Raw genomic sequence first — 20,930 nt, 5'->3', positions numbered from 1 at the left:
TCTTATTGCCTGCCCCGAGTAGAGTAGGTCGGAATATCTACTCTGGAGATAGTTAGATGCACACACACACAAGGAATATCTACTCTGGGGATAGTTAGATACACACAAGTTATTTAACTTTCTTTGCCTTTTTCTGCCTTGCTGTTGCATATGTTTTGGCTTGTTCCATGATTCATCACTCTAGGTACGGGTGGTTTATCTCAACGGTGTCAACGCCTTCTTAGAGTAGACGCTTGCATATACACCACATCATATAGCAACCTCCACAGCTTTTTATGCACCATCATTCTGTTCTCGAGAAGAGGTAGAGGCCGCGTTTTGATTGGTGAGCTAGAGCGAGGAGTGGGAAAAACCAGGTTTTTGACAGAAAATAAGTTAGTATAGGGTCGACCTGCGCCATAACTGAATCCGAGAAAGACGCTAGAGAAACCGGAGACTTATTTATGTAGCTGAATTTATTCAAGAAGACTAGAGAAGTACATGTATGTACTCTACTCTACCTACCCTAGACATCTAGCTCCGTGGCCAATTAAACTACTTCCATCTCGTCTATCATTTTTTTCTCTCCCCGCTAAAGCCTCGATCTAGCAGGGTCGCCGAATACTACTGTACCCGCTCTAGAGCAATTGAAGTACATCAGTGGGGTATACGAGGTGAGTTCAGCTGGGTGTAGTATACTGGTACCAAATGGTGATGGAGACTTATGTAGGTACTAACTGACAATACTTCATTAGGCACAGTACCAACATCAGAATAATTTATGTAGAGTAGGCCAGCCCACCAGCAGTACTCGATACACACACATCCGCTGCATGCAGCAAGGGCGAATTATACATGTGTTTCGTATGTATGCAATGCAATCCCACCGCCCAAGAAAGGTTCTAACGTTGGAACAGTTTGAAGCCATGGGAAAAGATAGCGTACATATTCTGCATGTTATTTCCCCTGCTGTAGTACAGCGGAGCGGAATTGGGTTTCTTTGGTAGAACACATACATTAGAGTAATTAATAGTAAGGAGTGCCTGCTCCACTCCACCTACCATGCACACCGGTCGCCACTCCACTACAGTAGAGCGCATAACCTACTCATGTATAGTGCCTTTTCTCCAGCTTTTAATTCGCTCCCACCATATGCACGCATCTATCCCGAGCCCGACCAGCCTGTCCCCAGATCTGCCACCCCCGAGCCGTACATAACGTATACGCGGGGTGAGATCCCCCTTGCGGGCATCCGGGGTTGAACGAGGAGGTGGGGGGAAGGCATCCTTCAACTTCCTCCGTGGAGCTCCCCGGAATTAACTTGTGCAGTAATAACTCTCACCATTATACTCTACATAGCAGTCTAGACCTCAACCCAAACTCGAGTGACGCTTCATGCGCCAAGACAACCCAAGACACTTGCGGCGCACCTCACCCCAGGTCCTCCCTCCAGCCATCGACAGCACTGCGCGCAATGTTTGACTTCCCAGAAACTAAACGGTACTGCTGCCTATCCTTCTCCCCCCCGCGCCCCCACCCCCGCCCACCCCACGCACTCCTACTAACGAATTGACCTCAGCGTCCGCCGCGCGGAGCTCTTCGACGACTTCACTCCCGCCGCCGACTCCCCCACTACCTCAGACACGCATACCCTCGATCTTGACCTCGACCTCGACTTTGTCACTGTCGCGCCCCTCCCATCCGCCGCCGACGACCCCGCCGACACAGACCTCGAATTCAGTCTCTTCTCAGGTCCGTGCCAGACCGTAACCCTCAAAGAGGCCACGCCCCCTTGCGAAGAAGACCTCTGGGAGGCGCTAGCGAAATCGCAGAAGCGTGCCGTTGCGCATTATGTTCTCAGTGAAGCCGACATGGCGCTGCGGCGGCAAGCGCTGCTGGCCGGTGGTATGATTGTTGAGGCCGATGAGGTGCTGCTCGGCGCGAAGGTTGTTTGGGTATGTTTTTGGGATACGTGGTGGTGGTTGTGGGCGGTCTGCTAATGCGCGAGCGGGAAATAATAGCCAGCTTGTAAGGTCCCGCACAAGGTCATAACCATCACTATGCACACGCAACCGCCAGAACCGAGGGCGGATGTGAAGCACGCGAAGCCCAGTAAGAAGTCCCGGATCGCGACAAGGAAAGCGCAGCAGAAGATCAAGGCTACGGAAGAGGAGCGGCAGCGGAAGATTGATGCGACGAAGAAGTTCGCAGGTTTTCCGCCCGAGGAAAGAGCAAGGCTGGAGAGAGAGGACAAGAGCCGGAAGAATAGGGAGAAAAAGGCGAAGAAGAAGGCCAGGGAAAGACTTAAGAAACTAGCACTAAAAGCCGCTGCAGAAGGCGGTGGTGATAGTGGTAAAGATGTGAAAATGAAGGATCAGGATAGCGGCAGTGATAGTGATTCAGATTAGCAACCACTTGCGCTGATTCTATAGAAATAGTTGCATTTTCGATGGGCTGATGGTATTGTGGCGTTCAAAAGCGTTAATTTAACAATCAAAAACATTGTTTCAAAAAAACTCAAAACTATCATTGAACCCAAGAAGTTGTGAAATTATTCGCCCAAAACCCATACCCTAACCCTACTACAACTACAATAACATTCTGATTTAGATCTTAACACCATCCAAATGATTCAAGATACCCTTTGCTTGCTCACTCTTCCAGAATGTCCCGTTCGGGAATCCAAACTCCTCCATACTTTCCTTCTTCATCTCCACCGAATAACCCGGATCCTTGGGTGTAGTGTAGTATCCGTCCTTAATGACAGACGGGTGCAAGAAGTGCTCATGGAGATGGTCAACATACTCCAGCAGCGACAGTTTCCCTGATACGCACACATAGTCAATCGTTGACAGATGCTGGGTGTACTCTGGTAGCCCGACACCACCGGAGTGGGGTACAATTGGTACGCCGAACCTTCAGTTATGTTAATTTACCCTTCTTAATATCTCAAGAAGGCGAGGGGGGTAGATTTCTTACTTCTTCGCCATCAAGAGCACTGCCAACACCTCATTCACACCGCCCATCCTGCATGCATCAATCTGACACACATCGATCGCCTGTGCCTGCAGCAACTGCTTAAAGACGACCCGGTTCTGGCACATCTCTCCTGTCGCAACGCCAACGCCCAAAGGCTTCAAGGCCTTGCGGATCGCTGCGTGCCCAAGGATGTCATCGGGTGAGGTTGGTTCCTCAATGAACCAGGGACGGAACTCAGCGAGTTGTTTCATGTACTCAATTGCCTCTGGCACTGACCAGACTTGGTTTGCATCCACCATGAGGATGTTTCCGCTGTCGTAGCCAATGATGTCACGGGCAATGCGGAGGCGTCTGCGATCTTCCTCGACGGAGCCACCAACTTTTATCTTGAAGTGCTTGTAGCCCTGTTCAAGAGTTTCTTGAAGGAGGCTACGCATTTTGTCTTCGCCGTAGCCTAGCCAGCCTATTTCACCCACACACGATCGTTAGATCTCAACTTCCTTGCGAATATACAAGGCGGAAATAGCACTTACCAGCACTAGTGGTATAGGCGGGCACGGCTCTATCCACACTCGCCTCTTCTACTCTCCTGTCTTTGCCTTCCAGTGTTTCTGTTAACATCTTCACCGCCTCCTCTGGCGTGATCGCATCCGTAATATATCTGAAATCAATACACCTCACAAACTCTTCGGGTGTGAAATCGGCCACCAGCTTCCACAACGGCTTATCCTCAGTCTTAGCCCATAGATCCCACAACGCATTTACCACAGCTCCGAGAGCCAGGTGGATAACTCCCTTCTCAGGGCCAATCCACCGCAATTGCGAGTCGGCAACCAGATGACGCCATGTACGACCCATGTTGGCAGTGAGCGCCGACAGGTCGTGCCCGACGAGGCGCTGAGCGACGTGGTGGATCGCAGAGCAAACTACGTCGTTTCCGCGGCCAATGGTAAAGGTCTTTTACAATAAATATCAGCTATATAGCTAACGCTAGCTTCAAAGGGTAAACAACGCACCATACCGTGGCCTTCGAATGGACCATCAGTTTTTAGGATACAGTAAGCTGCGGAGTAGTCCCCAGCATCGTTCATGGCATCTGATCCGGTTTTATCGAGTGATGTCTGTTTCCATCCCATCAGTATCTTATATCATATTCTCATCCGAGTTGGGAAGGCAAGACATACTGGGAACCGAACATCCCGTGATTCGAAAGCTACAATCTTGACCATACTGTCTGACTTATGTTTGATTCTGCGACGTTTGTTGTATAGAATATAAACCCTCAATTGTAAGAAAAGCTATCGATGACTACCGCGACAACTTCAAGTAAATGGGGTTGTATTTTTATAGCTTCACTACCTAATGCGGGGTCATCGCATACCCCGCGGGTCGGTAGAGCTTCGGAGGAATGAGCATTCAGGAACAACCAGCTTGCGAGCAAACCACCCTACACTTTAGCCTAAGTATTCGGTTACTCGCAGGCCTCTCCACACAGTGCCTACAATACAACCGATTCTAGAGAGGTTTGTTAGGCAACGGGTAGCTACGATGCGATGAGATGAGGTAAAAAAAAAAAGGCAGCCTGCCTCCCATCGGTGAGCATGAAGTATCATCCATCAGACTCATCTAGCCCCCCCCTAGGCTTCGGAAAATTCGGAATAATTGTCCCGAATGAAAGACATAGCGCTTGCGCCATTTATATTTGCGGGTCTCGGCACCCTAAAGTAAGCCTTTTGGTTCCTGAATTCTCGATCGTGAGTACCTGGATAGCAAGGGAGGGTGAGCAGTAACCCTAACCCTCGGTCTATTTCGTTGGTCTCGGCGGTTCTGGAAAGCTGCAACCCGAAAGTGATATAAAGAGTGGTAGGTTGTCCTGTATTTGAGAATGATGGCTAAGGACTGAAACTCTGAGCTATGGTCCGCCAATGAAGTCTGATTAGTATTTCGGATTTCGATATTGGGGTTCGCCAAACTCACGTATGATACTCCCCAAGAAAAAAGATCTAGCCTCTTAACTGAGTAATACAAGCGAGGTCTCTCCAGATTAAGGAGGGAAGGAGAATGGTCATTTGATGAAAATGATTGATCTTCCGAGAAACGTCACACTAGGCTCTATCTTGCGTTCTTAGGGAATAATGTTCAAGCTGAACGCGCGATGATGGTCTTTCGGTTCACTGAGTGGATAGTATATATGCAGTAGACGGCCCGCTACCCTCCACGGTGTCCTCGAAAGTGCTCCACGTACATATACATGTAGTTAGAGTGTGTTACTTCGTAATTAAAGTTCTACTAATACAACACCAATATGCATTTAAATTTCCGATCTACAGCCTAGTTACGGTGCTATCTCCGTTAACGTTAAAATCTAGCAATTAATATGATTCAAGGCTTGCAATCAGAATTTGATCGAAGCTCGGTATGATGTGTTAAATTTCAATCGTAATATGATTCTTTGAGCTACATTTACTACATGTATACTCTATATTGCCAGATTCATACCCGAGACCGACAAAGTTCTAGTGATTCTAGAAGTATCATTTAATTCTGTACGATTCTCGTTCCAACACCTCCAATCATTACCAATGCCGGTGTGCCACTATAGTATCACTGATGTGCCAAGAGCCCAGATAGAGTGCAAATATTAGTGACATGTGTCTATAGCCATATAGTGCTCTGATAAGGATTCATATGACCACTTATGAGTGACCTATATATCTCTCCCCGGTAGCAAACGCCACGTCCGGAGAAGGTATAATCGTCTAGGGACGCTGATTCGACCGTTTCACGTTAACGTCGTCGCTAATTTGCTTGATTGTTTTGCGCACTTACCGCCATGATCAGCGCGCGGGGGAGACGATCATTGATGATCACTCGGTTTTGTTTCTTCACCGTTCGTGGGTTGGGGTAGTCAAGGAAACCTTGTATGATATGTACGAATAAGCGAATAGTTATTTATGCTTGTAGATAGTACACACTTGTATACGCTGTCCTTGAAGATCAGTGTTATTCAATATGCCCGTCTGGCCGTACGTGTGCGCGGCATTGACGGGATGCTCAGACATTCCTCAACCAACTTGTGGCTCTTACACATTGATACGTTGGCCGAATTGTATTCGATAGAACGAAAACACATCGTTTCGACGTACCGCTGAGTAAACAAAAAAATCCTTGTAGTAAAGTACATACATACAACATGTATCCTTGACTGAGTAACTGCATACATGTCGCTCGTTAGCGAAGGTTTATCTTACGATAAACAAGTACATGTAGTTCCGCAATTCTATACATGTATCCTCAACTAACATTAACCTTTTGGCCATGTAGAACAACAAATCGACCCGCCAGACAGACTATCAAGCTATATAGTCTTCATTAGAATATGGAGTGCACGTCCCACTCTAAATAGGCAGCTCTAGCCCAATTCAATTGTATTTATATCGCATCCCCATGCATCCCAGCCATCTCCATCCCTGCGCGCCTCCAATCACGGTTGTTCCTAGATCACACCCCATCACTCGTCATAGCCTTCCCCTCCTCCTCCTCCCGCCCTGACCCTCCTCCTCCACAGACCACATAGCCTTGCCCCCCCCCCCCCTCTCGCAAATTCACAACACAACCAGACCAGCCCGAATTCAAACCTGCACGATTTATTGGCCGCCTGCCCACGCTGCCAGATTGCCGCCGTGTAGATCTATCAGATATCCTGCACTGCAACCCTCCTTTTCTGCCCATTCATGTCCACATTTGGAATATACCTTGTTTCAGTTATACAGTGTATTTTTTTTTCCATCTATTTTTTTTCCATTCAGCTCAAAGTGCTGTATGCAGGGAAAAAAAATAAAAAATGCGAATCTAGGGGGAGGAGCTACCCCTCTGGTAAGGTCACCAGAGAAGTTGTTGGAAAAAGAAAATGCAGAAATAGATTATCCCAAATTCTGGGTTCCACGTAGCTTGGTTTTGCATGTCATGTATGCTATCAAGTAGGTACTCTACACATTTTGTGATATAGTTTGGAATAGAGTATGTAGCGGCTGAGAGAAGATTCAATTTTTTCTCCCGCTCTCCGTGCAGGTACGTGGAATGATTCATAGTAGTCACAGTCAGAAAAAAGTGTGTAAGTAAAAAGTATCGACCATTGTGTTCGTACTCTACATCTCACGAGCGAGGGCAGGGCAGTGACATGGTTGATTACGTAATCACATTCATCCTAGGTTCAACCTCAGTGAAAAAGAAATAATTACATATGGGAGCCACAGATGACATTGTACATACGGATGTTGAAACAGGGACATCATCACCATCATCATCGTCAGCGAGGTTGCGTAAAGAAGTTCCTCATCTGCTTTTTTAGATGTGTCTTGTGGTACCATAAAAAATGAAAAAGGGCAGAAAAGAAAAAGCACCTAGCTACATGTAGATGACTCCTGCTAGGTTACGCGCGATACACCAGATCTCTCCGTCAGGGAAAAGAAAAAGTAAAGCTGTCAAATAACGTCACGACCCCCTCCTTTCAGGTACGAGAAAAGAAAATACGTCGTGGTCATGATGTTCTGTGCCTGGTTTCGCACACAAAGGCTTTCTCGTAAGGCTCGGGGGGTCACTTTAATTTACGTACACGCAGGTACAATTCTACTGGAACTGTATGCAATTTACAAACAGATACTACTTCCACTCCCCGAAACAGTACGTGTTAGCAGAAACCGAAGTCCCAGGCTAGCGTAGCTGGATCTAGACGCATTTTGTGTTTCTCAATTGCAACAATCGCGACAATCACAACAGCGATGCGCGGAGATGTCCTAATGCACGAGTGATCAGGCGTGATTCCAAGGTCAACAACCGTACGTACCGTCCCGCTGCTGATCAGCCCTTGCATAAACCACCGCCCTGGCAAAATAACTCAGGGTCCCCCACCAATAGCGCTGTTACCATTATGTTCACAGGCTGTTTCCCTACCTCTCCACCAATGCCGTGGTGCGGGCCTAACACCGTAGCTGCTTCCGGGGCTCGGCCGAAGTACGGAAAAGATTCCGTAGGGATGATTTCGGTCAGGGCTGTTGAGAATCAGGGATATACCCTTCCGCTACATCGGTAGAAACCTTCGCCGAAGGCTTTGAGTGAAGGGGCCGGGGCCGGGCCGGTTTGAGAGATACAACCGAGCGGGATACGGTCAAAGACACCGGAGACCGTCCTGTGTGTATCTGCTTACTCTATGATGTATACCGCGGCCTAGCCACTAACATAGACCTCCACTTTCACTTGTACCACTGTGGCTGACGTTTGAAATCGCACCAACGGCTCCAAAACCGACCCTCTATCCTCGAAAGTACCTCAAGTACGTCGAGCCCCTGGAAATGCAGGGCAGCGGGAGAGTATCCTATCCGGGTTTCCATTCGACCATCAGACTACTCTAAGAGATAAGGCCTAGCTTTCTATACATTCCTCGGCAGGCCGGGAAAAAAGAAAAAAAGCGAAGGGAATCTGGGCGATATCGATATCCATCTCCTCACAAAGTGTTGGTACACTATGCAAGGGCACGGGCCAAGCCAGGGTCCTCAGCTCAAAATGGCCCGGTTGGCGAGCGATCATACAACCGCAGCGTTTGGAATCGTCGATGTGCACTTATGGCCGATATATCCATCATATAATTTCCGTCAACTATAGTGTTAACTACATCATAGGTTAGGGACGCGATGTTATGTTTTACATACCGTTCTATGCGTACTCTTGAAACCTTCTAGAAAGGTTTCACTCTCACATTCAATGGTTTCTAATCGAGGGTTGCTTGTAGGTGGGGTGCACTCTACATGTTTCAAGGGGCACAGATATGTACAACATCACTGTCAGGCATAACCCGGTAACGGTTATTCCTTCAGGGCAAACCCGGAAAGGCGGTCATAATGATCTACTTGCGTTACTGGATAGCTAGCGGGATATCGGGAGTGCTCACCGGGTGCTGGAAAATTAAAAAGCTACTCGGGCAGCTCTACGTCGATAAATCGGATTTTGAGCAGATATACGATGTGACAGGTAAGTTTAATTATACGAAATATCCAGGCGAAGGCGGGCATCCGAGGCGGGATGTATTGAAGTTTCTGATATGCTCCTACATTTTCTAGGCATGCATCGGCAAGATCGTGGAAGGAATGTGCGCGCAACTAAAGTCATCTTGGCACCATCTAGAAAGAAGGACGAGACAGCACATGCATCACAAATCCAGGTTTATCCCATCCGAAAGAGGCTGTCCTCGGGACCGTGCTCTAAGTGACTCGCCGTTGAATCAGACCAAGAACACCCCTGGTAGCAGTTATCTCGGAAAGCAAACCTATCTCACCGTCCCTAGGAGTTAAGGGCTCAGTTGGCAACGCTATTTTTTTTTGTTATCTTAAATTGGGATACGAATCGTGCTCATCGCTAGAAATTTTAAAATTTGTATGGGCAACTAATATGTCTGGCTCAGTCACATATCACTCTTGACAACTCATAGTAGTATAATAGTATAGTAGAATACTTTAGAATCACCAATCCTTGCCAAACTGTTGGATATCAGGCCCGGCCAAACTAACCATTATTATCGCAGATTCCCAACTAAAAAACCTTCTGATACGGGCCCATTAAAGGGTTGTTTCCGGGACCCTCCGTTTTAAACGTTCCTTAAAATGACCATCGTCGCTTCCGATCCTAGCAAGCTACTTTTCCTGGGGTCTACTCATCTATAACCTAATAATTGCAAAGAACCCACCTCTTTGCATAAGTATAGTATATATAGTACTAGCAATTTACAATCCGCGATTACAAAAAACTCTCAAAAATCTGATTTATGGCCGCGCACAGACCAGATCAAACCCGAGTTCTATATCTCCACGCCATTCCATTCACCCGGTGGAATGCGTACGCACAGGGTGCCGGTATACCGAATTCCTTCACGTATCACACTGCATATATCAATACTCTCGGTAGGCGTTGTTATAAGATTCTGACCAAGCTCAAGTTTCACCTGTACCCTCTCGTTAATCAACCCTGGATGCTCATCCTCTTGGCAACGGTTAAAAAGACTGTGGTGTGTGGTGGGGTGGAAGTGGGAGGGAAGGATACTCGAACTACCCCGTACCCCATGTTCTTTACTTATTCTGGAAGTTATCCGCAGTAAAGAACTGTTTAATAAACAGAGCACTATGGAAATGAACATTTGAATACTACACGCAATTTCCAGCCAGGGTTTAACAAAACATTCTCATGCTCAGTGTTTCAATCCAGACTACGCATAGAAAGCGAGCAGAAAAATTCACCTAGAGTATTTACTAGGAGCGGAGCTATGACGCAGCTTGAATCTCAATGCCCGCTAAAGAAATACCTACACAAATTAACCAGTGGGATGTTAGTGGTTCGATGAGAGAGGCATCTGATATTGTATGTTGTAGCTGTAGCGCAGGTCCCTCCCACCATCAGAGCGAGATCGCCTGGCTGTTCAATTGGTGGACTCTCAAAACAGTCATTTCTATTATGACTCGGGCTGATGCTGTATGGAAGGTCTTCAAGCCAGTGCCTACATGTACCTTAATTGTTTTTTTCCTCCTAATTCTTTGTTACGTAACACAGGCAGTGCATTGATTTATTGCGCCTCTGCCGGCCGGAGCCCTAAACACGATTTTTTTATTTTGCTCAATATACCATCATGTAGTACGTAGACACATTTGTACTAGAGTTCCCTTGTATCGCGCCGGGAACATCTGAGCATGCTCACAAGGGAATAACGTATCAGTCCGAGCACTTCGAAGGAGCTCGAACGTTGCGCTCCTCTGAAAGCATTCATCCCGTAATAAACGGAGTAGCAATTCACACTTGACCACGTGTGTGTGGCTTGACCATCGACTTTAAATAGCGAAGCTCTGTGATTCCCCGCGCGGAGCTGTCGTGAGTTGCAAACCAACCAGTATGGCGACAGCGCAGGAGGCAGAGAAAAGAGGGGGGGGGGGGTAGGAACCCGTGACTTGAATACTGGACAAAAGAACAAGTGATCTCTCGAGGTCTGAATGCTTTAATAGAATGAAACATGTATGTAATAGGTAGCCAAAAAGTTCTTCTGATAGTAATGTAGTAATGATTGAAGTCGGTGTTCCATAATAATTTCAGGTAACGAACTCATGAATGGTGGGTACCGGGTTCGCAGATCCGACACGACGTGTCAATGCTCTTTAGGACCAGACATATCGGAAACTAGCGAGCGACTGGCGCTGCGGTTTGATTGCCTAGAATACAGCAGCTTTTTACTCAATTCAAGAAGAGCGAGAAAGAAAAAGAAAAAGGCCCGGTTCGAGCCCGAGGCGTAGCGTACCGTACGAAATCTGGAGTAGGTACATGTAGATACCCATTAGATATTGTGCATAGTCCGAGATAGTAAGGGAGTGTCGCACTCAATCACGCGGTTGTTACGCAGCTGGCCTAGTCACCGCCTTAATTTCACACAATGGCCGAACGACGACGTCTCGACTCGGGCCAGATATCAAAACAATCTATTTCTTTTTTGTTTTATGTTCCTTGAGTTAGCTTCGTTCAAGTTTCCACCTGCACTCGGGAGCTCCGGGGGAGGGAAAGAACGAAGGGCAGCCATGAAGCTGCGGGAGAAAAAAAAATCAATTTTTGGATCTAAAGAAATTGCTGTTGCAGGGATCTTAGTTGTAATAGAGCCTCTAACTAACCACATGAGGTTTGTCGGGGAGAGTGGATTGGGAATCCCGCGACAATTTTATCTTGGTTGTTTCGGTTTCTGGATGTCTACTTATTTGATTCTAGTGTAGCAGGGTCTCTCCTCAAGTCGAAAATGTCGAAGTTTCGACGGTCCTGGGACTTTCCAGGTCGAGACCATGCATCCAACGGTTATTGGTGATTGTACGAATGTGGGTAGGTGTGTGTGGACGTGCACTGCATTGCTTGCAGCTCTGCTTCGATTATGCCCTTCCAATGGCCAACATCATCTCCATCATACACATGTACTTGCAGAACGAGGAATCTCCGGGCAGGTGATTTGTGCTGACTTTTCAGATTTTTTCTTTCTTTCCTATTTCTTACTGGGTTTGTATCTCTCTCGCTCAACGCCCCACGGCCCATATTGGAGTACCTTAGCTACATTGCCAGTGCAGCCTGTATATACACACATCTCTATATTGCACCGATGGAATTACAATATAATGTACTCTAGAGGTACAGTACACATAACCTATCTCCGCTTGCAATTGCATACAGGTAAGGCAGGAGGGCAGGTTACATAAGTGCTACCTCGCGCTGCGCACCGTAGGTACATATGTACTGTACATACACGCAATCCATCCACGATTTCCATGCCACTTTCCTCAGTGGGGCGCTATAACCCATTTGATATAATTAACCGCCTACCACAAAAAAGAATTCCCCGAATCGACCCCTTCCTTCATATGAATCAGTGAACAAAACGGCCCGGAGCCAGGGTATGGTGCTCGCGTGCCATGCAGGAGGGGGGCTAACAAAATTGTTCCGTCAGTCGAGTGCATGGGCAAAGGCGCCGTGCAGCATACCCATATATCTTTTTCTCTGAGTAGCAAGGTTAGTAGCTAACTACTTTATTGTGGATACATGTAGGTATGGTACGTGCCCATCTTCACCCCCCCCTGCCCCCTCAATCCCCCGGGCTGACAGCGATATCTGTTCCATTCTGTATACGCTGTTTCCCATTTGTAAGGAAGGATCATCAATCAAGGGCCGCTATAGATATTCCTACACCACCATACCCTAAACGAACAAGTTAATCAAATAATTGATAGAACTGAAAGTACTCAGGGAGTAGCAGAGAATTAGGAGGGGTGGGGGGTTATGGGTTATGGGTTATGTCTGACTTCACGTAGCATGCAACAGAACTAATACTGGAATTGAATGCCCACCCCCCCCCCCCCCCCCCCAAACTCTCAGAACCACTAACATACTCTTTCATTACAGAGCCAATTACTACTTTTTAATGTCCCCCCATTGAACCTCACACGGCCAGCAAACGTGTATATAAGATTTTCACTTCCCCGATGCTTTTTTATTCGAACACAACAATTATCCAGACGTACGATTCGACAGCTAGAGCGTCCTTAGTACTACAATTCTTTTTTTCCAACCCACCCATTACCCATATTTCTTATAAGAACAATCCAGCTCCAGTGCATTGTCAAACCAGCAATATCACACATTCAAGAAAAACCTCATAACATCAGAAACAATGGCATCTCCTATAGCGCAATATCCCAAAACTGGAATACGAGTTATCATAGTCGGTGCTGGCTTTGGGGGTCTTACAGCTGCAATCGAATGCACACTTAAAGGCCACACTGCTATCATAGTCGAGAAAACTCCAACATTTGAACAGCTTGGTGATATTATCTCAATTAGTGAGTATTATCACTTTAGAATTGGTTGTTACTACTATATTCACCAACCTTGCAACAACCTTTTCACATCCCCCAAAAGAAAGATTTATGCTAACAACTTATCTTCTCAATCTTAAAGGTACAAATGCAGGCCGAATCATGTCACGATGGGATCCAGCACTCATAGAGGAGAAGCTGCGCCCCGTATGCATGCGCCATTCCGGTTTCAAGATCCAGAACAAAGATGGCCAACAAATATTTTTCCAGGCAGCCATGCCCCCAAACCGTGAGAGACCGATGTACAACGGACATCGAGCAGACATTCACAAGGTGTTCTACGAATACGCCAAGTCGCTCGGCGTCGAGTTCAATATGGGTCAAAAGGTCACTGGATATAAAGAAGATGCAGCTAGCGGCAAAGCCTGGATTGAAACCGAGTCTGGCGAGATCTTCAAGGGCGATGTTGTAGTCGGTGCCGATGGAGTTCGAAGTAGGGCAAGAAAACTGATTCTTGGATACGAAGATAAACCGAGGAGTAGCGGATATTCTGTCTGGAGAGCTTGGTTCAATGCAGAGGAGAACGGTGTCACGACAGATCCTTTGACTAAAGAGTTCGTGGAGAATGGAGATACACACACTGGATGGCTAGGGGACGATATGCATTTGCTAGTAGCGAGCTGCAAAGGCGGAAAGGAGATTTCCTGGGTTTGTACAAGAAAAGTAAGTAGTGCATTCCAGGTATTTCTTTTGAGAAATACAACACTAACAAATCTTACAGGATGATTCGAATCTCGAAGAGTCTTGGTCAAGCAAAGGAAAAGTAGAGGATGTTCTCAACCGCATCAAGGACTGGGATCCAAAATGCCGCGCAATTGTAAATATAACCCCCCACTAAGTCCTTAGCTTTCAATCATTGGATCTGTCTAATACATAATTGCAGGTATCAAAATCGCCTTCATGTATGGACTGGAAACTTGTATGCAGAGATCCTCTACCAACATGGGTTTCTCCCACTGGCCATACCTGTCTCCTCGGGGACGCAGCGCATCCTTTCCTTCCAACCTCAGTACAGGGCTGTTCTCAAGCAATCGAAGATGGCTCTGTGCTTGCTACATGTCTCTCCCTATCGCATCAAGATTCCACTATTCCCGCATCTGAGAAGATTCCCAGAGCCCTTCGTGCTTATGAACGACTCAGATATGAGCGTGTGAAATCTGCACAAAAGACTGGCGAGGATCTTCGGGACAAATGGCACAAGTGCGATTACAAAACTGTCCATTTAAATCCTGAGAGCATCAGGATGCCTCGGGAGGATTGGCTGATTAAACACGACAGCGAGAGATTCGTCAGGAGGATGTGGGGCAGCGTTGCAGCCGAGCTGACCGGGGGTCCTGTTATCCCGAGGAAGAGTTTGGCGGCCGGCAGGGAAAGCGACGAGAAGTTTGATAACATCGAACTTCCGCCCACACCCATTTCAACACCAAAGGAAGAGCTGGCCAATCCTTTGAGATAATGAACTTGGTAGACATGTATTTGGGAAACGTTTTTCTTTAGTTTTCTTATTTGGGACTTTTTTCTACTATATTATTAGAGGATTTGGGGGTATAGGCTTGGCGTTAATCGACCGATACTTGTTACTAACACGTATGCTTCCATACTTTCATTTGTTTGGGACGGGATCTTTCTTCGTTGGCTTTAGAATTATTTCACTTGTACTATAGAAAGAGGGTATACTAGGCTACCCCCTCAATAGATAGCCATATATATAGCTTTTCATCATGATCACGGTCACGATCATCAATACAATACTTTATGAGCTAGAAAGAAAGACGTTCAGGTAGTTATATGCGGTGATGTGAATCACGACCGTATGTTGATCTTAATCAGGCCCACATAAGTAGTGAAACATATGATCGAAATATATCTGGTGGCCAATGCGCAGAACAAAAAACAGAAACAGGGCCAGAAAGGAGATCATTTCTCTGTGCATGTGGAGTAAATCATTTACTCAACGTGCATAATATCCCGCAGCACAAGTAACGTGGGCTTCCCAAGCGAGAAACCGTCTCGCATATTAACAATATTGGGGGGTCGACAAGGCAAGCCGTTCGTTTATCGCCTTTTTTGCCTGTTTTGTCGGATAAAACCATCCGGTACCGGAGAAGTCGGTTGCGGTAACCTGGATATTTCTTTCCAACGCCTGTCAAGGGAAGGAACTTTCTCGTGCATGTGCATTGTGCATTTCAATTTTATTTTAGAGTAGAAAGGTAAGTTATGTGGGTAGAAGGTTAATGATTAATACAAGCAACAGACTCCTAAGAAGCAAGCCACTTGCTCCTCTAGCTAATCGCCTAAATGGTTATGGTGAGGGGGCGACGGTAGACGGTAGACGGTATTGCTTTTAATTCGCGAGAAATAGGTGATGGAGTCGCTCGAGATAGAATAGTTGCGTAGTTTGTACTATATTCTACTAAAGGTACAGTTTTGCGGGAAAATTGAAAGAAAAAGAAGCCTTGTTGAGATGCAGCAGGACTGCAATATGCAGGTTACAGGTTAAGAAATCAATTTGCAGAGTTTCTCTCTCCTCTCTAATCGGAGCTGGATCCTCGCCCCCGTGAAAAATGGAACTAAAACTCCGTTTTTGATGTATGTCACTGTGATTTTCAAGCTTAGGATATATATCCCTACCGGTTCGAATTAACGCAACGAGGATTCCACGATCGATTAAAGTTTTTAAGACGTTTAATATTGGGATAGAGCTATTTAGTTTCAACGCACTCACCTCGAAGCTAGATACTAAAGCAGACCGAGTACCGAGCTAGCAGGCTGTACTCTCGGAATCGAAGCCTTTGTGGATAGGAGCATCGCCGATAAATCTTCCGCGTTGCCGTATGAATTCCTAGTATTAACATGTAGTTGGTTCCTTATTGGATTCGATTACCGAGGAGCCGTGCCGGTAGGATTGTTAAACCCTGGTTACTTGGTTTGCACCTCAATAATTAGCAAGGGTATAATATAGCTAAAGTTTCACATGTGAATTATACCACATCAGAGACCAACTACATGTATCTTAATTGTACTTACTTGCATATGTATCTATGTACATGAAACTACACTCTAGTGTTTGATAAAACTAGAAAAATTCGAAAGGCAGTTACTACGTGTAATTTAGAGGTTAGCTTCGATAATCGAGGAAACCATCTGGGCGAATAAATTAGGCTGTATTTATTTAATAGTTTTCTTAAAACACTGAAGCATAACCCAAGTCAAGGTGCGGTGAGAGTTGACAGCGCTAGCTGAATTTGGGTAAACGACAACCAGGATCGAGTGAGGTTTCATGATGCATATCCTAAACCCCAGAGTGAAGAGTTACATATAATATGTTGACGGCTTTACTCTTTGATCATGGGAGCTGTGTTCCTGCAAGAAAAATGAAATATAAATCTGCAAATTGTTTGGGGATACCCAAAGTCGATGGATCTCTCCATATGCTGCAAACTCATCTCTTCGTAAGTCAGGTAGTTGCAATGCTCGGAGTCACATTGGTTAGCGCACAGTGCGGCATAATCGCGAAAAGTGTTGATATAATTTTTTCCCCGAGAAAAAAACGGGACGGGAACACAAGGGGCTTCAATTGAGACAGACTGTCGATAGATGGAGATACTACAGAACGATTTCGATCGTACGATCCGTATTACCCACACGGAAGGATATGTGCGTAGAGACATGGCCCATGCTAATATCTGAAAAGGATGAATACATATGCGTACATCAAGGCTGCTGCTGGCCTTGAATCGGGATGTGCACATGGAGATTCTCTGGTGCTTGATTCGATAAGATAACAGCGAGTCTTTATCAGTAGTCATGATTGTAATTTGATCAATGCCTGGTTGCGATAGGTTCTACCTATTTGTATAGGGATAGGTGGAGTATCACGTGACGTATGAGCGGCTCAAAGTGTCGCAGATTTTTTAGGTCCGTTCTATGCATCTCCGAAAGGCAGAGGAAACTCCAAGTGGTACGGTTGTTTAGAGTCTGAAGGCTCACAGTGTGTTGTAGCCCCTGGCATATTGAGATGTTGTGTAACACCTCCTGTGTTAGGTAAAGCAAGTATGGAACAACTGCAGAAACTTCTACTTAAACCGCCTCTCAAGGCGTATTATCTCATGTACCTTGTGTGTCACTGTTTTGTAAATCTATGTATCTGGTATTGGATTTAGTCATTAGTGGTGTTCTCAGGGAATACTGCTAGCTGCACATTTTCCGCCAATAATATTAACAGATGTTTAAGGAGCTGCATTAAACCTATGGAAAATGTCCAAGTGCAAGACAATAGTACACACACTTTCTCTATTTTTGCTCTATTGGAATATTTAAAATGGGATACTCATCATATTCCATCGATGGCTTTCTAACACCTAGGTCTAAGAGATAGTTTAATTCGACACGTAAGTAAGCATCTATTCCATTGTATCCCTCGAGGCCTCGTTGTATCCGAAGCATTGTAGCTGCGTTTCCCCACATAATCGAACATCGACCATGTTCAACTATTGGTCAACAATATTCAGGGTCACCTGAACTGCAGTATGTACCTGGTACATGCTTCTTCCGGATCTTGGGTACATGGCCAAGACAATGCTCTGAGTGGCTGGATGAATAAAGAGAGGTCATCAGATGAAAACTGGATTTTCTTCCATACAACTGGGCTCTTACGGATAACTATAGCGGATCGACACGTCAGTACTTCCAAGGAAGTAACGCATAATTTTTTTTCTATATGACGACGCAAAATTCTTTGTTAGGTTATACGTTGTTAAACTTACATACATGTAGCCATGGAAGCCTGCTTTGATTTTGCTCTTTTTGTAAGTTACGGAACGAAATAGCCAGATAATTGCGCACGCCTTGTTGCTTGTAATTTGCGAGAATCTTTTATATCAGTTTCAGTTAAAGTTAGGATTTTAACAACGTGTCCAGTTTTGATAGATTACTCGTGGTTATACTATATCTACAACAAGCCTTTGGAAATAGCCTAGTTCGTCATTGAAGGGGTCAGAAACCGTTCATGCAGGGCAGATGAGTTAGTAATGTTTGCTATCGGTAATCGCCTTGGCTACTTCTTAACCAGTGATATAGAAGATAAAGCTGATTTATAAAAGCCACACTATCGGGCAGGTGTGGAATTGACGATTGGTGCCTTGTATTTCTCGATGTTCGTTGTCTTCATATGCTGTAGGTACAGGTATACAGGACATGTAGCTATGCTAGCAGTGGGCTCTGACATGAAAAGTCGCACACGAAGCTTAGTAGGTGGAGAGATCGTGATCAGTAAACACGTCATACTCTGGTTTCAAATCGCACTTCTTCGGTTCATGTGTGTACTCAAGTCTGACATGAATGACATGCACAATATTTCCGAAAGCAAAGACAGGTCCAAATCGATGCATATTGAGTGTGGTTCATCCGAATAGTAAGTGAATGAACATAAAACAAGGGTTCGCTCCCGGAACACTCCGGCGGGAATGCATGCGTGTGGGTCTCAAATATCTTTTAAAAAAAAACCTTGGCTGTTGAAGAGATCTCGTCATGTAGTCGATCAAGTGACAGTTTTATGTAATGAATACCTATAGAAGATGACCATCATCAATGTCCTACCCCAGAAGGCCCAAGAAGTAGGCCTTATAAGATGGTGAATATTTCCGTTGATGTTATAGGATATGTAGATATGTAGCCACGGTAACATAATTAGAGCATTCCACCTGACTTGTTCGATATTATGCAGGTATTTGAGGAAAAGTCAAGCCGCGTTAGTCGATAAATAATTCACGCAGGTACCTTTGCGCACCCCTGAAAGCGACGCGCCAAATCCCAAACGGCACTTTAAAGGTTCCTGTTAGAGTGGGGTTTCGGGTGGATGCAGATAACTCAAAAGCAGCAGGTGTTAAATTTCAAAGATGACTACGCTCATCAACTCATGATGTCTGCATCCAACATGAGACATTTTCTAATAGAATCGCCGGTTAACCTTCTTCACCGATGATATTTTAGCCACAGGAGGCGCTGAATCCGATTGATCTTGTGCAGGAGCTCTGAGGGAATCCGCTTTGCAGCTCTTTGTATTGGCTTCAAACCCCATTATAGCCCTGCATTTAATAGAAGATAAATCCAGCCGGGCATTGCAATGATCCCTAGGAAATTTATTTCGAATAATTGAAGTCTTTTTCTATTTGCCATACCTGGATTGCGATCGCCGTTGGGAATTGTCCGCTTTTATGTTTATGGCCGTCCATTAGCTTCTGATAACATCTGTGTCTCTTATATGTACAGGTGTATTGTACCGCTGGATTATCAAAGCCTACAACTGAATTTCCTCGAGTGATCACTGATTGTTCGCTAATCCCCCCCCCCACAAAGCACCAGGTGAGTCCTTTTATACCGTATGGACTGGTATGACTTCAAACTGGAACCCCATTGGATATTGGGGTGTTGGATGCAAATTCAGTTGACTGAAAATATACCTGTCTTTCCATATCTGATATGTTTCGCGAGGCTATAAAGCGAATTGCTGCGGGCTAATCAATATTTTCTCAGGGACGATTCGCTCGCGTCATGGACTATCACTCTGATGACTGAAAATATTAGCTAATAAAAATCCAACCACAAGACAATTAGATCCAACATATTCTTCCATGTAAGTCTTGCGATTTACAGAAATTTGGACGATCAAAAACCGATTATGATGATATTTTGGTGAAAAATTTAGCTGAAAGGAGTCTTTGATGAGTTATTCCATTCTGAGTAATGTCTCTAGAATACCTAACGGCCTCAATCCTTGAACTCTGTATGCCTAGGTAGACCTAAGATCAGCCCACCTAATCAATCTGAAAATTCTGCCGCGAAATTCTCGAATAGGTATTACCGATAAGCGTAAGCCCAGCCAACGAGTACTACTGCGCAATTACTCATCCGATGTTTGTACAGCCGATGATATATTTAGTGATTCAGCTGAAAGGCAATATTGTATTTACAATATCCGGGGTCGTCTTCACCGATACCTAGCCCTAGTGTGTAATTTCCTTGGTAGTGACTTGGCCTGCAGTATAAATACATTCCTGAAAGCTTATTCTAACTGCAGAGCCACATGCTATTAGGTTAGGGTCAGCTTCGCCACACAGGACATGGCCCCAAGCGTTTGAGACAGGGTAAGAGTCACATGCCCTGGCATCGATTTGGAATAGGCTGGTGACACGAGGAAATGCCAAGAGATAGCTGCATATAGTCGATTTATGGAACTTACACAGGAGAAACAGGAACCTAACTACATACATGATCTGTGCCCCCGAAATGGCTGTATTGATGTTCTTATGTCGAGCTAGATGCAGTTAAGCTTAAGTTTAAATGACAAGGAAAAAGTAAAAACCTGTTCGTATCTGAGCTCGTATTCAAATTCTGAGGTTTCTGTAATTTCTTGAAGCGACTCGCTAACTCTATGGTGTGATGATAGAGTGACCTCAGAAACATGATGCAGAATAAGCTTGAAATTAGCTGCGGGCCAATTGTCCCTTGTATATGGATAAATATGTGGCTAGT

At 45.4% G+C, this 20,930-nt stretch overlaps 3 protein-coding genes across 3 annotated transcripts; 2 read left to right on the top strand and 1 right to left on the bottom strand.

Moving 5' to 3' along the window:
* Positions 1 to 1,453: 1,453 nt before the first annotated feature.
* On the top strand, positions 1,454 to 2,387 carry LAJ45_05970 (uncharacterized protein; the record flags this gene model as incomplete). The annotated part of the gene is made up of 3 exons (XM_046115538.1): positions 1,454 to 1,479; positions 1,559 to 1,934; positions 2,001 to 2,387. The coding sequence occupies 3 exons, from the start codon at positions 1,454 to 1,456 to the stop codon at positions 2,385 to 2,387; spliced, it is 789 nt and encodes a 262-aa protein (XP_045971122.1).
* A 198-nt stretch (positions 2,388 to 2,585) lies between these two features.
* Positions 2,586 to 4,187, bottom strand: LAJ45_05969 (uncharacterized protein; the record flags this gene model as incomplete). The annotated part of the gene is made up of 5 exons (XM_046115537.1): positions 2,586 to 2,895; positions 2,959 to 3,421; positions 3,492 to 3,915; positions 3,975 to 4,079; positions 4,143 to 4,187. 5 exons carry the CDS (start codon positions 4,185 to 4,187, stop codon positions 2,586 to 2,588), a joined length of 1,347 nt encoding a protein of 448 aa, XP_045971121.1.
* A 9,005-nt stretch (positions 4,188 to 13,192) lies between these two features.
* LAJ45_05968 (uncharacterized protein) lies at positions 13,193 to 14,853 on the top strand (the record flags this gene model as incomplete). The annotated part of the gene is made up of 5 exons (XM_046115536.1): positions 13,193 to 13,361; positions 13,480 to 13,544; positions 13,608 to 14,060; positions 14,119 to 14,214; positions 14,281 to 14,853. The coding sequence occupies 5 exons, from the start codon at positions 13,193 to 13,195 to the stop codon at positions 14,851 to 14,853; spliced, it is 1,356 nt and encodes a 451-aa protein (XP_045971120.1).
* Positions 14,854 to 20,930: the final 6,077 nt, after the last annotated feature.

Source organism: Morchella importuna (genome assembly GCF_003444635.1).
Source record: "Morchella importuna strain M04M26 chromosome Unknown Morimp01GS017, whole genome shotgun sequence".
Classification (NCBI taxonomy): Eukaryota; Fungi; Ascomycota; class Pezizomycetes; order Pezizales; family Morchellaceae; genus Morchella; species Morchella importuna.
Note: the sequence above shows the minus strand (reverse complement) of the source record. Positions and strands in the feature narration are given on the sequence as shown.